The following is a 17,939-nucleotide window of genomic DNA, read 5'->3' as shown; positions in this document are numbered from 1 at the left end:
CGTGAATCTCCTGCTGTTAATTCCAAAATATCCGTCTTGAACAACATATAATCACCAAGATGCTCCCTTAGACCATTCTTGTCGATGTGCGAATATACTAAATGAAAGTAAGTGCTTGCTTGACACTATCCTTCTTTGCTTTCTTTCTCCTCGAAAGCATTCGAGTCGTCTGATCCAGTGGGTGACGTTATGCCGCTCTTTACTTTCTCTCCAGGAAAAACATCTCTTCGTGCGTGCGTGTGAAACTGAACTTTTTTGTGTGTTGTGCCAGTGCGCTTCCAGCGTGCTTGAAAGGGATTTTCCCTTGATCTAGGCGTTGTTGAAGCTAACCGCCCCACGATAGATAAGGACTTCGCTTGAATCAACAGGCAAAATACACGATTTGACATCTTTTAGGAGTGCAGATAGCGGGGGTGAATATCCCATGAAGTGGGAGAAAGGAAAGGAAGAGAACGGCATGGATGTGAGAAGAAGAAGAGGGAAGAGAGGGAGAAGGAGAATTAAGGAAAATGAACAGTAGAAGCAAGAGTAGAAATATTTGGGCAAGGAAAGCCGATGAAGAGAATGAAAGCAAAGCTGGCGAATTTCGTCGGTGAACTTTAAACGAAATTCCCATTGTAATAACTTATAGTTCGATCTGTTCTAGATATACACTTCATTCACGCCTTACCAAGCACCGTGCGCATATTCATGGACAGAAGGGAAGTATTTGATTTATTTTTATTTAAGAATCTTAATGAAAGCATAATTATATTCTGTTACCAGTGTGTATGGGAGCATGAAAACATTTACATGAAAGGTTCAATCACGCATTTAAGACCTTGAAAGAGTATTGTGTTTTACATAGCTGTGTCACTCACCTTTACTACAAATTTTCTACCTCACTGTGCTTGTGCGATATCAACCCAGTTCATTTTCCTTCAAGGATTTTGAATTTCAATAAAAAGTTTGCTGAAAAGGTCTTATTCTTCTCATCGCTTATATTGTAATAGTATATAATCCATCTAATTCATTCAGTTTTCAATTTAATACTTGCTAATTTCTTAATTTTGAACTTTATCAGTGACAACAATTATTAGTGCTCATTCTTTTACACGGAACACTAGTCTTGCTTTGTCGTTTGTTATTGTTTCTTGTAAACATGGATCTTGAAATTCCATTTAATTCTCTTCAATTTTCTGTCCGATTTTAATGCAATTTATATGGTTTAATTCATTTGGTTACACTATACTTATTTCAGTCACTGCAGTACGTGTATCAGAAGTGCGGCTTACGCAGTTGATATAGGTGAGATAACATCATACACGCAATGACTCATTGAATCACATGATTTCGGAAGGTGCTAAAATTATGATAAAGATATATAAGAGTCTTTCGGCATACCGAAATACATACTTCCTTAATTGGTTAATTACTGTCAGTTCACATAGAATGAAATTCAACATGAAGCTATAGATTAAGTTAGTGACAGAGTATAACAGCTAACAAAAAATAAGGGGGGGGGGGGTATAGGCTCCTGAGGATATGTTATAGATGTACTTCAAATACTTTACGTCATGTACGTAATGGAATGTATCTGCCCCAGTGCAGTCATTGTATTTTATGCGCAGTAAAAGGCAAAACAGAGAGAACACTTTTATTTTTGAAAAGTTCAACCAAACTTGACTTGTGGATGCTTAATTTAATGATATATCAATAGATTTCTTGGAAAAAGGATCATCTCTCCCCCGTCCCCCCCCCCCCATCACCCCAAAAAAGTACATGAATATACCTGTATATAAACCGCGGTTTTAAAAGGCCATCATTATTAAATCCTTTTTGAAAATGTTCTTTACATAATCATCATCTATAACATTAATTTCTCAAAACATACAGTCCCGCATCGGCCCCTGATTTTATTACTCATCAGCTTTTCACTTTCAAAGTTAAATGAATTAATATTTGTCTACATTTTTATTGCAAAGAAAGGTTAAAGGACAAGTCCGCCTTCATAGACATGTGGATTGACTGAATGCAGCAATAAGTAGAACGCATCAATGAGAGTTTGAGGAAAATCGGACAATCCGTTCAAAAGATATATCTTTGAAGTGTTCTGCTCAGTCACTGCATGCTGGATGAGAAGACTACTATATAAGCTTGTGATGTCACATGAATGTGTAGAACGATGTAAAAAAATACAAAGAAAATTCAACATATTTTCTCTTTTCTCGCATAATAAAAGAACACTTGACTTGCCTCTTACAGAAGGCAGGGGGAATAAAGTCGAGAAAATGTTTTTCACATCTTTTTTTGAAATTCTCTTTATATTTTCCTTATATCATTCTACGCATGTTACTGTATAATTATAGTCTTCTCATCCTGCAGTGACTATACGTATAGAAACTTTAAAAATTATAACTTTTGAACGAATTATCCTATTTTGGCAAACCTTCACTGGTGTGTTCTACTAATATTGCTGCATACACTCAATCCACATGTATATGAAGGTGGACTTGTCCTTTAAAGATTTCCAATGGTGGTAGGCCTATGTATATCTGTTAACCATGAATATAAGATGGACGTATTTATATACACATTATACCCATTGAGCACTCGCACTCCGGGAGTACTGGCGTTCTTCTATACATCCACATTCTCGGTTTGATTATAATAGTTATACAAAATCCTTTTTTTTTTCAAAGGCTAAAATGCTCATGTTTATTTGATATTGTCTGTTGCAGCTGTTAAAGAGAGTATGAGTCTCTACAAATAAGATCTAGGTCACATGACACACCCCTACATCCAATCCCTCCAGTCGGGACGTTGGCGCAATCTAATAATGACGTCATGCACTCCCTGCAGAGTACTAATTAAGCCATGAGGGAGAAGTCTTTCTAAACGCGTCCTGACGGTTGGCCAGAATAATCTTGTTTCTTTTCTTCCACTAGTGGACCCTATGTAAAACGGAACTTAAACGGGGAAGATTCGTCTCGGATATTTTTTCACACTGAACAGTCGACAGAAAGAGCAGTTATACACCCATACAGTCATTGCTGTTAGCTATAACGATACTGTACAATAACATTAAGAATAATGATGATATGAAATATATATAGGCCTACCAACGACTGGTAATACGACAATCTTGATTAAATTGTATATAGATACACAATTAACACGCATGATAGCGATAATAAATTATATGAGAAAACGAAAACAAGGGAGATTTTACTTGGGCGATGTACTGTAGACTTGTGTAAAGCATCCTTAACGTTGTCATAAATTATTAGATTGTACCAACGTCCAGAGATAAAGACTGTAGGGATTGGATGGAGAAATGGGTGTGTCATGTGACCTTGATCTTATTTGTAGAGACTCAATGCTCTCTTTAACAGCTGCAACAGACAATATCAAATAAATATATTTTAGCCTTTGAAAAAGAAAAGTATATTGTAACCATTAGGCCTATCAAACCGAGAATGTGGAAGTATAAGAACGCCAGTGCTTCCGAGTGTGAGTGCTCAATGGATAACGTGTAGACAATCTATCTTGCGTCCTTAGCTCACAATATTTAGGATATTCTGAGGGTAGCTGTAGGCCTATTTGTCTAGAGCATAATCCATCTATTATCAAGAAACTATCAGATAATATTATACTCTGTTGGTCTTTCTATAAATGGATAGTAGAATAGTACATATAGTTAAATAATTTAGCCCCCCTAAAAACCCAGCAGGATAGCCTTTTTCGTCACAGTAATCATAAACCTTATACTTTCCGAGGATTACCCGGGGGGGGGGGGGGGGGGGGGGGTTACAACACCCACCAGGACCACACCCTGGCCTGGACCCTACCGGTCCTCGCACCCACCCTAACTCCCCCTCCCCCCCCCCCCCCCCTCCACACACACACACACACTTACACACCTACACATAGATATACAGAGGTAGACCGTCATTTACCTGTCATTTGACAAATTATTGGCGGTTTTTACGTATTTTCTGGCCAGCCCGATTACAATTCGGTACCGGTTTCATATAATATTATTACCAAAGATTACACAATCCTTGATATGATACAAAGACACAGTAGTGTGTAGAGTGAACATTTTGTTTTTACTACTACGAGCGCGCAGCTAGCGTGCGTGTGTGATCCCCGGGGTGGGAGCTGTCTAGCCCGGCCAAAGCGGTTCTATGTCATAGAACCTTACTCTTTGAGCTCGGCCCATGCTCATATTTATGCCCACATTAGTGTATTTGTGTGTTCTCAAAATTTGATTAAACAGCAAATTTTTAAAACTGAGGTCTTCTATATTGAAAAAAAAAGGTGGAATGTTGCCAAATCCGTGACGATATCAGAAACCCTACGTCATTATAAATATATGGAGCCATTGCAAGCGATGCTGGTCGTGATTCTATTACCGCACTATCAAATCCAGTTATTACTAGAATCTAGACCTTAGTAACGTTAATTATCATACGGACTAAGGAACAGTTCATGAAGAGTAATCTACTAATGCGATTTGGAGCAAATTACAATCAGACATGACTGTCATTTTAAGATTTGGTTTTCCCCTCTCCCTAAAAAATAGAGTGAACAACAAGTAGATCTAGACTCTAATATCTCGCCGATTATTGCGTTGTAAACTCTCTAGTCTAGTCTACTGTTCTTTAAAATTTATATGTAATTTATGTAACCATTAACATCTAGAATCCTTTGCTTTGCTTTACCTACGGTGCACTTTTATATCGGGCCTGTTTCATAACGAGTTGCGATTGATCTTACACTCGATTTATTGAGCATAGCTCGCTGAATCAAGTGTAAGTTTAATATTAAGCATTTAAGTCCTGTTTCATAAAGTCTAAAGACACTTTAAGATGTGAGCAAATGATTTGTGGAGCTTTTGTGGTTTGGAACTCATGTTGCTTGCCTATAGCTTTGTGCTCATAATACTATATAAATTTATGTGTAACTTGTGCATATTCGTAACCATTACATTCAGGATGCAAGTACTAAATGATGCCTAAAATTTGCACTCTGTATTCCAACTGGTACATTGATTGCATCATAAGTTATTATTAGTTTTTCTTCTTCCATTTGTAGTGTATCCTTCAGGATCTGAATATTTATCACATTGCAGAGTGGTCAATCAAACTGTGAGCGTAATCTGGTCAAACTACACTCTGTCAAACCCTAATCAGTTAATATCAAGATCTACCTCCTTTAGATTTTAGTGGAAATTGATTGCTGTTACAAGGAAAGCCCTCTTCTTTTCTTCATTTCAGACTATGACTGAACAATGCAGTGAGGTATTGACAAGAGTAGAAGCTGGCAGACACCAAATGTTGTAGCCTGTGATATACTCTACTGACATGCCACAGCTTCAGTAATCTTACTTTCTTCAGCCACTCCATTTGGCCACAGAGATGTGGAATGCAACCTTCAAGGAACTGCTAAACTTGTAAGCTATGGAGCTCAGGACTTCTGTAATGCCTGCATTGTTGACACAACTTGGGAGCAAGCTGATGAAAATTGATGTTTGCACCAGAATCAGCAGGAAACTGACAGTGCATGGACGATTGTTCTGCAGCGTTTCCCAAAGCGTGAAGACACAGCCATGGAAGGTCATGTTTTTTGGCACTGATCAATTTTCACTTCCTCATCTAGAAGCTCTGGAAGGATCAAGGTATCACCTGTCGTAATTTATTATGTATTAGTGAAATGGTTTATGTTTAGTGCTTCAGGGACACAGACCCAGTGGCAGATGGGGGGGGGGGGGGGCCACCGGGCGTGCACCCGCCTTTAATTCCGTAAAGGCGCCTCCCCTTTCCGCCCCTGCAGACCTGATGGTGAAATGATTTACAAATATTTTATTTTAGTTGGTTTTATTTATAAGAACATTGTCAACTGTCCTTTAAACTGCTTTTGCCATGTCTTTAAAGTCATGATGGATGAGCCAGACAGCCAGTATGATAGATGTCCAAGAACTAGCATTGTCATGCTTGTCTAGTGATAGCAATGTAAATCTGTATCTGGTACCAAACATTCAAAAACTATGTATACTATAAACTTTAAAGTGAGCTTACTAACCTTTCACCACCAAAAGAAGAAAAACACAACCCAAATGGCATCCATCAAGGGGATCTATTTATGGAATGTAAATATGGCATCTTCATTAGCATCTTTTTTTCTTTCACATCTTCAGGAAATCTGGCTCCCTGATAGACAGACTGGAAGTTGTTGTACCAGAGAGTAAGGTAGGTTTCTCCAGTGATCTGTGAGTGGGTTGCTTTTATTTCCAGATATCTTCCCTGTTGCTGTTGTGTGTCACAGCTGAAAGAAGGTAAAAACTTTGGAACTTGTTGGAAATGTGATCACTTCCCAGCATCAGCAGCAAACTGTTTTGTTTTCATCAAGCTCACATTACATTCACATATCATGCAGGTCAACAAAATGATATGCTGAACTAAAATGAAAAAGCTTGGGTATAACCTTGCCACAACTACAACGTCATAGTTTTATCATCATGCGGATGAATCACTGCATTCCATCTGCAACAGCCTGACTTATTATTTCAGTGTTATGAATCATATTAGCTTAAATTTTTTTTTCATATTAAACTCTTAAAGAATGCATGCATGGGCATACCTGTATCTATCACTTTAACCAGTCCACAAATACTTGTTGGCCTTTGTGCGACATAGCTTATTATGAAAACAAGATATTTGCCCTGATATTTTAATATGGTGTGAAATTGACTAGGACTTTATTTCAGGAGGCTCTTTACAAAGACCCCTGAAATTGAATTGATATGAACACCAACAAGGTTGATAACTTTGAGAGTGCAATTTAAATTATCTTGATATTATGTCATGCCAGCCAAATGAATTTCCCATCTCGTTTTTTTTCTTGGTGATAGGACATTCATCTCTCCTGTTACCGCCATCATACCAACAGTTTGTGTAAATAATTTGGAATTCAATCAGTGTACATAGCAACAGTTACAATCGCGATATATTATTTTCCAAGGATGGAGATGCCAACTAGTATGTTCTTACTTCATTAAAAATATACAAAAATATTATATTTGCCTTCAATATATGTAACATTTATTTGATTGCTTTTCAGTTTAGTACGTTTTTTGATATGGAGAGGTTGGCAACCGCGTTAAGTCGATTACAGTATCTCTTTTTTTTTCTCCATAGTTTATCAAAAGAAGAGGGAAGACGAGGAGAACATCGCCTGTTTGGGACTTCACCCAGACCCAGGCCCTGCCCTGCCATCAGTGGCCACTCCATGGCCCTCCAGCAGGCTTTGACGTGGGCATCATTGTGTCGTTTGGCCACCTCTTGCCCAAGTGGCTGATCGAAAGTTTTCCGCTGTAAGTGTCATGGTCTCATGATATAGTGCTTAAAGAAGTGGTTTACTTATTCCCAACCTGCATACCTAGTGTACAGGTTTTATTCTTTTGTTATTTGATTCATATGCCCATTTACACAACCGACAGTAGTCGCTATCGTTTGTATTGTAATTTGAATCCCAATGCAGGAAACTTTATTTTTATGTGTGTAGACATGACAATTGCAGCTATTGGTGCGATTCGATCTCAATCCGTGCACCCCTAAAAGTGTAACGTTTAAAAAAAGGAGACATTTTTAACTGAATAATTGCACTTATGTGTTCTGCAAAGTGTGCAAAATTTAAAAGAGTTTAACAGGTTACTTGGAAAGTCCATGCCACCCCCATGTTTTTCACAACATGTACTTTGATCTGTTTAAGTTGCATGTGTTAAACTTAAGTCAACGAAGCAATGGAAGTATGAAATAATTTACACCGTAAATGCCATTCCATCGAGTGTTTAGGAGTTGATACATACTTACATTTTAAGACCCCTCCAGATGTATAGTGTATACATCATATGACAATTGTACTGTGTTATATTTTATTCCTTTGTAGTAGTCCTAAAAGCCTTTGTTGAGTCACTCATTTCTGTAGGCTCATAAGGATGTTTAGTTCTACGTGTGATGGCTACCCTCTGAAGATACTTTGCTCCCAGCGGAGTTGTGATGCTGTTAATCTCACCCCATTGTCTGATTTGTTTTTCCTTGTACAGAGGCATTTTGGTGTAGTCTTGTCTATAAATCAGTGAGCAATGTTATATTTTTGTGTAATTTAACCACAGGCTGATGACATTGGTTTATACTATGAGTACAGGGATATTGGTTAGCCAGTGAACAAAGTAATGTCCACACTTACAAATCCTGTATTTTTTGTTCTTTTTCATCTGCTGACCAGGGGGATCCTCAATGTCCATCCAAGCCTGTTGCCACGGTGGCGAGGTGGTGCCCCAATCCAGCACACCATAATGAATGGAGACCAGACCACTGGAGTGTCTATCATGAGGATACGACCTGACAAGTGAGCTTGAGACAACTCTTCAATATCCTGAAGCAGCATTTGGTACCCTGGTTTACCGATGAATGGATGAAAATAATTTTTAGTGCACTGGGCGAGGAGATTTTGTTGTGTTAGTAATCTTAATAACAATGCTTATAAACCAGATAAATTCCTTTTTTTTTCACTCTCTCTCTGTATACAGTACCTAACAGTATAATGTGAATGCCCTGGCACTCTAGTGGTGTCATAGGCAAAGCATTTATGCATGCAGCTCAGCAGCAGCAACACCAGTACCACTGCACTCTGCATTTTAATGCCAGGATGGGCTGATTTGTGAATCAAATTGATCTCTTTCTAATTTGCTGTCCAAAATTGTATTAACATTTTTTATTTAAAAAAAGAAGTATAAAAAATATATATCATTAAAATAATTATGTTGAACATAAGATAATAGGAATTAATTGGCTGTGGGATCTCTATTGTCAATTGCTAAAATTTAGCCACTATGATGGCATTGTGTGTAACTGTACATCTTAAGAACACAAGATGGTGCTATACAATGCAGAACACCTGATATGACGGTACCCACAGGTAATGAGATGTGCCAAATCATCTAGATGTTAGGAAAGAGTGGATAACCACATGCACACTGTTTTGTGATTTTCACATAGATGACTTTTCTATAGCATCTGCATTCACTAATTATCGGCTTTATCACTAGTATGGGTGAAAGTGTGTTCTACTGGAGTCATGAGGTGTTTAACAACTTGGTATATACTGAAGTGAGTAAAACATCTCTGTGCATCGTGATCATTGTGCTGTTACCAGCCTTCATCATCAGAAAGTTAAAAGCAACATGTTCATTTCCTGTGGCTTCAGGAAAACACTGAGCACAGTATTTGAGTTGCTTTCGCTATTTAGGATAGCGTTTTGATTGAATAATACTGTAAAACATGATATATTCGCGGCATGAATTTTTCGCGAAGTGGAGCCGACGGCCTTTATTGCGGCATGAAATTTTTCGCGAACTGCCACTGGCATTCAATGCATATAGCGTAGACAAGAACTTTCGCGTGCAATTTAATTTCGCGAATCTTGGCGCTCGCGAAATTCGCGAAATTAAAATGCAAGTGAAAATTCCTCGTTTTACAGTAGTTATTATTTCTTGTTACCTTTTTCTAGGTTCGATGTAGGACCTATTCTACTGCAGAGGCAGTGTGCAGTCCCAGAGAGAAGCACCACAGAGAGTCTGTCTGATCTACTAGCTGTCATGGGTTCTGAAATGGTGAGTATCATGTTTTCACTTGTCAGGGTCAACAATACATATTTGTGTGTTGTTGTTGTTGTTGTTTGATTTGAAGGTCCTGTTTACCTTTGGGAGCAGTGATTTAAAAAAATTTCGAGATATCACTTTTGATGCATATGTGTAGGTCAGTTGTATCACAGAACATCCTACCATAAAAAATTTTTGCAACAAAGCCTAAAATATAGGAAATATTGCTATTTTTCTCATTAAACCATAACTGTAGATGGTTTAGTCTGGAAACATTTTTATTAGAACTATTGTTCACATTTTTTATATTTGACAATACTTAACATCGATTATACTAGTTCAAATTTTTATGTTGGTTGTTTCTATCTCAAACTCACATTTTAGAACTATTTTGAAACACTGAAGCTGGGTCTTTGTTTCATCTGCAAATGGTAAATTATGCCTTTAATAAAGCTGAATTCTAACCCAGTATGTAATGACCCTATGTGCTCAGAACAACTGCTGGAGGTGCAATGCTCATTGACCTCATCTTCAGGATATTTGTTTTGAACTCAAATATTTCATCAGTGGATTACCTTTCAGACACATGTTGTTAGCATCATGGCGGCACGACATATTTTCAATGCTTAGTGCAACAAATCTGTATTAGGGTTGGTGCAGGGGTATATTGTGACATTTCATCATTTAAATGAGAGGAATAGATGCACCTGCAATTGTTGCCATCTGTCATACTTTTTGTTAGCAGTGGTTCCAAAGAGTTTGTTTCATTGTTTGTTTTGGTTTTGTTTTTTCATTGCTTGTGTATGAATGATATTGCTCAATCATTTACCTGCAGTTACTGGAAGTTCTTTGTGATCTGTCTACATTCATAAAGAATGAAACACCTCAGGAGGAAGAGGGAGTCACTTTAGGTATGCTTTGGTATGGTTTATTACGTAATCATTAGCATAACAGCAAATGTGTACTCAGTAAATATTTTATCTGTATGGCAGTTCAAAATGAGATATAGTCCAACCTCTATTAACCGGCCATGTCGGGACTAGTACCATTCCCAGATAAGCGATTTGGCAGATATTGGAAAAACAATGGTTATGTTCATATGAGTACAAGTAGGCTGCCAACCCTGTGGTAGCTATGTATGAGTAGTGTACACCGCAAAAGTAATGCCATTTATGCCATCCTACTTACAATCATAGTCATGAAATAGAAACATTACTGTAAAATCCATAACATGTTTTGTTTGTTTGTTTTGTTTTTTGTTTTTTGGAGGGAATATCATAGGTAAATTGCTTGAGTTTTGTAGTAGTTTAAACTGTGTTTTCAAATCACTTTTTTTTTTCTTCACTGCTTGGAGGTGTCCAAAAAATAGAGAAGTAAAAGAGGGTCGGGTAATCGAGGTCAGAACGTACATATCTGCACAGGAAGACTGCACAGAAAGAAGAGTGATGGAGGAAAATTGGTCACAGAAGCAAATTAGTGATCTCAGCCTATGAACTCTGCACTTCAACATTTTCTCTGCCATGGAAATTACCCACTTCAGTACTGAATGATGATGACTCCATATCCTGTGATTCTTTTCTTTTTCCACTGTTGATTTCCCTCTGTATTTCCTTCTTTTCGTCAGGTCTCAAGATACCACAAAAGATGGCGTGGGTGGATTGGCATTCTTCTGTACAGAAAATTGACAGATTGTCACGAGCTCTGTCAGGCCAGGTAGGTAAAGGGATGCTATCAATTCTCAAGCTCAATGTTAATCTTTTGAAAAAGCTTGCACCCAGTGATTGAGCATGGCTTCGACAGTGTTCAAGTTCAAGTTGTTCAAGTTGATTTATTTCACTTCCAACAAACAAATGATAAGAAATACAAAGAAACGCTCGTATACACAGACGTCATGAAATCAGTACCACAATGCGATGAACAGAATAACATTGTAAAAGAGATACAGGTAAATTATCAACAGAGATACAAATAAGTGTTACGTCACTGTGGTAAATGCATAAACAATATTGCTTGTACGATCAAGTGTCAACCTCCCAAAAATGCTCATACCTTTCTAGCCATGACAGCAATTGCTAATTTAGGAAACAAGTGAACCAAGTAAAGATGTTCCAACATTGCAAGAATGAATGTAATGAAATGAGGCACAATTTTTTTTTACAAAATAATGCCTACATGTTCATTAGATCATGGAGTGTCTGTCTCAAAGGGAAACAGGCCTATTCTATTAGCTGTTCACATGCTAAATGTATTGTTGCATCCAGTTTGCCAATTCTATTCTACATTGAATGGATTAATTAGAAAGCTCAATTGTAGTCAAGAGGAAAGTGTCATAACCATTAAGATAGTACCTTGGGAAAATATAAAAAAATGTAAGGATTTGGTTTTTGTTTGTTTCCAGAAAAATTTGCTTGCCTGCAATTCTGGCTTCAGTGTCATCTATACATGAAATGATTTTGATTGATCTTGAAAGAGTTTGCAAAGTTTGCTTCTCTAAACTTTATGAAGCATACCAGGGTCCCATTTCATGAAAGATGTTAGGATGGCAACTCTTGCTGGAATGGCAACTTCCAATAGCAACAGCCAATCAGGAAGCTAGATTCTTGTCGTTACTATGACTATTGCCACTCCAGCAAGAGTTGCTATCATATCAACTTTTTAAGAAATGGGGTCTAGGTCGTCTTGCTACTGAGGTCCTTCTACTGAAGCAATATTGTTGATTTCATCCATATCATGTTGCAGATGTCATTGCTAACTCTGTTTGAGGGCAAGGAGCTGAGGTTAGAGCAGATGCTTCCACCGAGACAAAATGATGGTGAGTAGACTGATTTACTGGTGCAACACCAGAGATGTTACAGAACAGAGCAAGAACACCAAGTATCATTTCCTTCATGCCTTTAAATGCAAGGCTTGAAGGATGTAATACTTTGGTTTCTTTGTAATTGGAAGAGAGAGGTAACTTCAGTGGTTCTTACATATTGTCAGTGCCATTTTAAAGGCGTAATGAATATTTTACAGTACACTGAGCTAATGAAGTCCATTTTAGCTTGCCAATCATTAGATCAATTCTAAACATGCATTGGACAAATTGCATCTTATCACTTCTCAAAAAAGAAGAAGAAGGAAAAAAAAAGTCATGTACAAAGATTTTCATGAGAACGGCGAGTGTATGAACCAGAAAATGTATGGTATAGAAGATGTATATGGTCTTTGCAGAGAGTTGTACATACGTTCTTATTGTAAATTCTGTATCATTTTATGCACGATTTGTACAGGGACAACACTGCCTGATGACCCCGCCCCTGGATCAGTTTGTTACTGCAGGGAAAGAGATGCAATTTATGTTTGTTGCAAGGTAGGTGAAACAGCAGAATTAATCCTCCTACCTCTACTTGTTTTGTCATGCTGATGTGTGCATCACTTATTGTTTTGTGTCCAGTAGATAATATTTGTATGACGGGTGTTCATTTTTGTAAGGTTAGAAGCCCGAGGAGCAGTTTATTCTCAATGCTGGTGTACTTGATAAAACAAAAGATGTGCATTTCATCCTTTGAAAGATCATTCTCTTTACAGTTTACCCTAGTAAAACAGTTATTGGGAGGGACTGTGTTGAAGGTGTTCATTGGAATAGGTTGCAAGTTAGATGATATTTGGAAAGTTTTGTCTTGTTTTTGTGTTTATCTTGTTTTGTTATTATACCCCCGCCAAACGAAGTTTGAAGGGGGTATATAGGAATCAGCGGACGGTCGGGCGGACGGTCGGGCGGTCAGTCGGGCGGTCGGGCGGGCGGTCGGTCGGGCGGTCGGTCCGTTGCAAATCTTGCGTCGCGAACTACTTCCTCAGTTTTCGACCGATTCCCAGAAAACTTGGCACAGATGTGTGCCTTGGGTTGTAGATGTGCAAGACGTATTTTTTGACAGTACCCAAAAGTACGTTGCCATGGTAACGGCATATTATGGGCAAAAATGGGTACAAATCTTGCGTCGCGAACTCCTCCCACAGTTTTTGATCAATTTTTATGAAATTAGGTACAGACGTTCATCTGAATATGTTAATGTGCATCACACATATTTCCGCAGTGGCAAAAAGTGCGTTGCCATGGTAACAGCATGTTATTGGTAAAATACAGTCAACCTCGGATACCTCGAAGTCGTCGGGACTGAAGAAATTGGTTCGAGGTACGCGAATTTCGAGGTACGCGTACGTCGAATTTTCTTCGACTTATCCGACTTTTGTCGATGTTCAACATGGTATCTGTTACAGTGCCTACCGATTGTTTGTATGCTTGTCAGTTGGATTTGAATCGACTTTAATATGAATGAATTGAATGAAAATCGATGTTCTTCTTTCATCAGTGTTTTCTGGTGGACAATTTAATGACTTATCACCATAAAAACAAAAAGAAAATACCGGTACGTAATCGAGTGCAAGACAGGGTTGCAGAACATGCGTGCTGAATGTACATTGTCGCGTCGGCGTAGGTACCCCCTCGATCACTATTCGTTTTTCCTCCTTTTCTCTCTCTAAGTCATCATCTCTTACACAATATCCAACACAAGAATCACAGTCTTAGCTTTGCAAACTATTAAAATTTCGCACAACTACGCACCGCTACGCACCGGTCTTCCATGTGTCTACCAGCAGCACTCACAGTCAGCAGACGATACCGTTAATCATTTCCAAATGTAAAAGCAACAATCAGTTATTTATTTTAGTATCATACGGAGCAGAATATTACTGTTATTCATTTCTAAATTTCCAAGCAAACATCCGACATTCGTTTTACTATCATACGGAGCCCAATATTACTGCTGTCCACTTCCAAAAGTGAAATGAATTATCTGACAAATTTTTATCGTCGAATGGAGCTGAATGTTACTGTTTTTCATTGTTGAGCGTCAAGGCAGATATCAGACATTTATTTTACCATCAAACGCAGCTGAATGTTAGTGTTATTAATTTCGAAATGTATAATAGCAAATATCCGATATTTATTTTAGCATCGTATGGAGCAGAATGTTACTGCTATTCACTTCCAAATGTAAAAGCAATCATTACTGTGATATTTATTTTGGAATCTTCCGGAGCCGAATGTTCTTGCTATTTACTTTCGAAAGTAAAAGCAAACATCCAACATTTATTTAATCATCGTACGGAGTTGATTGTTATTGTTATTCATTTCCGAATGTAAAAGGGATCATTCGACATTCATTTTAGCCTATTCCGGAGCTCAATGTTATCGCTATGTACTTTCGAACGTAAAAGCAAACATCAGGCATTCATATTATCATCGTACGGAGTTGAATATTATTATTTATTTCCAAACGTCAAAGCAAACATTCGAAATTTATTTTAGCATCTTCTGGAGCCGAATGTTATTGCTATTTACTTTCAAATATAAAAGCAAACGTCATACGGAGTTGAATACTATTGTTATTCATTTCCGAACGTCTAAGGGATCGTTCGACATTTATTTTTGTATCTTTCGGAGCCGAATGTTATCCTTGTTTATTTCCAAACACAAAATCAAATATCTGACATTAATTTAAGCACCGTGCAGAGCTGAATCTTACCGTTATTCATTTCCAAAAGTATAAGCAAACATCCGACATTTATTTTAGTATCGTATATGGAGTCGAATATTACTGTTATTCATTTCCAAAATCAAAAGCAATCATCTGACATTCATTGCAGCAACTTTCGGGGCCGATTGTTACCGCTGTTTATCTCCAAAAGTAAAGGCAAACATCCAACTTTTTTTGGTGGCCCGACGTGCGTTTTGGTGGCCCCGGGCCACTGTAAGTGTCGAGCCCTGAATAAGTGCAGCACAGTACATGAAGGATGGGCTACTTGAGTAGTGAGTAATATTGCAAGATCAGATTCCGGCTATGGCTTCTGAGGACAGTGCTATTACTGTAATCATAAACATTTACCGAAGAGGATTGTTCGCATTAAAAAAAAAGCGAAACAATCTTAGGGGGCCTTGACGATTGTGCTAGAAAAGAAAAGAAAAAAAAATACCGAAAACTCAAAAAAGATTCAAGTCAAAACAGGGGTAAAATACATGATGATTTTTTTTTTTGTCTGAAAATCGTAAAGCGTATTATTCCGTTACTTCGAAATTTATCAGAATAAACTGTTGTTAAATCATATCTCTACTATTCTTTATTATGCTAGGCCTATACTTCCAGATCATATACTACTTAGTACCACACTATTTTCATAATCGCATTGCTGGAAAAAAAAAATATTCAGAGCTTGCGTTCTCGGCGGAGAATTAATGAAACAAACTTCGTGAAAGGAAAAAAGTAAAAAAAAAACACTAGCGGGAGACTGATGTTTGGACAGTGGACCGTGATTAATGCCAAAGATACAACTGTCAACACCTCAGCAAGTGCGCCACGACGGTTAAGAAATGTACGCGCACGGCATGACTATGGTATATCACGATCGCAAATCAAAACAGAGTGGTCAAAGAAAGATGATGGGCAGAGCGTAGTGCTATTGTAAGCACTCCATTTGCACGGCTGCTATACGCATACCGTGTACGTGTGTAGGTACAGTAGGTGTTGGGGATTTTCCTTGTCTGCTGTGTACCGGGTATTTCTTTGAGCGCACGATCGTTCTGGGGGCTAAGAATATTTACAATCGAGTGTGAAAAGATTTGTGACATGTCTTCGCTGTCCACGCGCGCTTAATCAGAAATGCTGAGTGATGTTTGCAATTTCAATTCGAGCAACATGCTGGGAAAAACAATAAGTTAATTAAGATCGGGACATGAGATTTCCCTTCGAGGTAACCGAACTTCGAGTTAGTTTTTTTCGAGCTACGCAAATTTTAACACACGAAAACTCCATAGGAACAATCGGGACTTTCATTTTGCCTTCGAGGTAAGCGATATTCGGCTTATCCGAGTTCGAGGTATCCGAGGTTGACTGTATAGGGCAAAATGCTTCATGGCAAAACTGCTTCATCAGTGTTCTTCCAATTCTCATGGCATTCACATTGAATGTTTGTCTTAGGATATAGGTCAGCATGACACATTTCTTGACAGTGACAAAAAGTATGTTGCCATGGTAACAGCTCACATATTATGAGCCAAAATGATGGAAAATTTTGTGTTGCAAACTACTTCCTCAGTTTTTGCCCAATTTCCATGAAACTTGGTACAGATGTGTGCCTTTGGTTGTAGATGTGCAAGACTCATTTTTCGACAGTAGCCGAAAGTACGTTGCCATGGTAACGGCATATTAATGGCAGAAGATCAAGGAAAGATCTTGCGGATTTAACTACTTCCTCAGTTTTTTGACCAAAGCTTATGAAATGTTGTTTTGACCAAAGCTTATGAAATGTTGTTTGGCGGGGGTATAACCAGTCACTGTAGCGACATTTCTAGTTGTCATTGGGTGTCACCAAGCAAATAATGTATGTCTGCCTCTCCACAGATGAGACATTGTTTTTTTGTCTGTATGTTTCCAGAAGGTTGTCTTGTAAAATGCCCCACTTCTATTTTCTTTGAAATGCCCCCATTTTTTTTTTTTTATTTCTTGAGGATCAAATTTTAGGAATGTGAGGAATGCTGCTACTTATATGAACTTCTTTGAGAATGATTTTAACCCGTTGAGGATGAGTCCCGAGTATGCTCGGGCAAGGGTCTATGGAAAATGTGTGTTGTAGCAAAATCAGCCTGTCCTCGACAGGTTAAAGAATGACACCTTTACAGTGATATGAAGGAAGACGGAATTGAATGAGATTTATTTCCAATCACAAGAAGTCAGGAGTAAGTGTAATTGATATTGATATTGTATCCATTTTAGTGTGTACAAACATAGGGCATACCAGCTGACGTGTTCTCTTTCCTCCCTGCGGTCTTGCAATTTGAAAGGATGGATGGGTTGCCTTTCAAAGCATCTCTCCCATTGGGCGAAGAAGGATGACAGCCAAGGAGTTCTACAATGGCTTTCTGTCGTCTCGGAGGTCATCGACCAGCAGCAAGCCAAGAAAGTTCTACGATGTCAAGTCAGTGGACAGATGACAGGAAAGGAACATAAGTGCGGGGAACATTTCTGCGGCTTGCTATGTGTTGAAGGTGGAGTCAGAGTCATATTGCCACTTGGTGTAATATCAGATGGTCTTCTTCCCACTTCATGTAACACCACTACTGCTAAGCTCATTTGGTGTACTATATTTGGTGTATCAGTAATGCCTGTTTGGTCCAATTCTCACTTGGTCTAATGCCCAGTTTGGTTAATTATAGCTTTGTCTAATGACCAGATGGTCTAATCACATTTTTGTC

At 38.2% G+C, this 17,939-nt stretch overlaps 1 protein-coding gene across 1 annotated transcript; it reads left to right on the top strand.

Moving 5' to 3' along the window:
• Positions 1-5,324: 5,324 nt before the first annotated feature.
• Positions 5,325-17,695, top strand: LOC139735559 (methionyl-tRNA formyltransferase, mitochondrial-like). The gene is made up of 10 exons (XM_071646316.1): positions 5,325-5,662; positions 6,182-6,233; positions 7,182-7,357; positions 8,272-8,394; positions 9,556-9,658; positions 10,482-10,557; positions 11,271-11,359; positions 12,386-12,458; positions 12,919-12,998; positions 17,529-17,695. The coding sequence occupies exons 1-10, from the start codon at positions 5,445-5,447 to the stop codon at positions 17,676-17,678; spliced, it is 1,140 nt and encodes a 379-aa protein (XP_071502417.1). The 5' UTR covers positions 5,325-5,444; the 3' UTR covers positions 17,679-17,695.
• Positions 17,696-17,939: the final 244 nt, after the last annotated feature.

Source organism: Diadema antillarum, unplaced genomic scaffold (assembly GCF_040938485.1).
Source record: "Diadema antillarum isolate AM-2024a unplaced genomic scaffold, OU_Dant_1.0 seq00000585_RagTag, whole genome shotgun sequence".
Lineage (NCBI taxonomy): Eukaryota > Metazoa > Echinodermata > Echinoidea > Diadematoida > Diadematidae > Diadema > Diadema antillarum.
The sequence above is the reverse complement of the archived record's forward strand: the minus strand, read 5'-3'. Positions and strand labels throughout refer to the sequence as shown.